Source organism: Octodon degus, unplaced genomic scaffold (assembly GCF_000260255.1).
Source record: "Octodon degus isolate 3935 unplaced genomic scaffold, OctDeg1.0 scaffold00024, whole genome shotgun sequence".
Classification (NCBI taxonomy): Eukaryota; Metazoa; Chordata; class Mammalia; order Rodentia; family Octodontidae; genus Octodon; species Octodon degus.
This window is the reverse complement of record NW_004524600.1, coordinates 18,538,038-18,539,156: the sequence shown is the minus strand read 5'-3', so window position 1 is coordinate 18,539,156 and position 1,119 is coordinate 18,538,038. Positions and strand designations below refer to the sequence as shown.

Below are 1,119 nucleotides of genomic sequence, written 5' to 3'. Positions count from 1 at the left end.
CTGGCTTGCAGTGCCAGCCCCACCCCTGGGGCACGCTGAGACAGTGACTGAATCCCAGCTCTTTGGGAGGCGGATCACTAGGAGTCCAAGTTATGTAGTGAGACCCTGTAGACCCTTACTTTAAAAAAAAAAAGCTATAGCTGCTCCTTTAGCCAAACAGCACTTCATTCCAGTGTGCCACGCTCATCACCAAGCTCGGGGCTGGATGCTACCACCTCCAAAGGCACAAGCAAGGAGAGACACACCAACGCCCGACTTACTTCTAATTCCCACAGGGTTTCTCCCCGCTCGGCGGCCGACTTCTTTTGCACAGCACTCTCCACCTTGGTTAACCAGGAGGTAAGCTCATCTAGCTTTCTCCTGTATTCCAGCACCTGCTTACTTTCTCCTTTCAGCCTAGAAGAAGGGATTATAGAAGAATATTAAGGAAAATTATGTAATGAAGTGCATTTCCTATGGATAATCTCAGCAAGTACTCCTCCCCCCCAAATAATTCCTAATCGAATTTTAATATATATTTCATGATTATTAATAGTAATGTACTCATCTTACCAGACAAATAACTTAGTAATGACAAATTGAATTTAAAAACATTGAGAATAAAGAATATCTTCTCTCAGAAAATTTGTAAGGAAGTTTAATATAACATATATTTTGTTGATTTTGCTCTTCTGGGAACTGAACCCCAGGGCCCTACATGTAGTAGGCACATATTTGACTATTGAGCTGTATCTCCAGTGCCCACTAAGGCAAAGAACTTTTATACGTTAGACACAAATACCACTGTAAATCACCGTTGGCTGCAAATCAGCAAAGAAACTACAACTAAAGCAACCACGACGCTCAACCTAAGAAGACAAACACCGCTGAGTTACGCTGCATGTCCAACCGGAGTTTTATTGTACAACCTGATTTTACAGCTCATCATCCCTAATTATCTTCTGATCTAAAAGCCCAAAACATCACAGTCCTATTATTGTTCTAAAAATGACAAAGTCCATTTAAAATATCCTAAAAGCCTGTTGTTCCCTGCTGAGACCATGATGGTTTCTCCTTTTTATGCGAATCAAACTTCATCTTTGCAAGAACAAAGCTACAAGAGCCAGCCAAATAGCTCAG

The 1,119-nt window shown here is 41.6% G+C and overlaps 1 protein-coding gene across 1 annotated transcript in view; it reads right to left on the bottom strand.

Annotated features, from left to right (window-relative positions):
- Utrn (utrophin) overlaps window positions 1-1,119 on the bottom strand; it is a 522,813-nt gene that overhangs the window by 279,699 nt on the left and 241,995 nt on the right. The window contains exon 43 of the mRNA XM_023712207.1: window positions 261-396. Within this exon, the coding sequence (XP_023567975.1) occupies window positions 261-396 (136 nt within the window). The remainder of the gene's footprint in view (window positions 1-260; window positions 397-1,119) is intronic.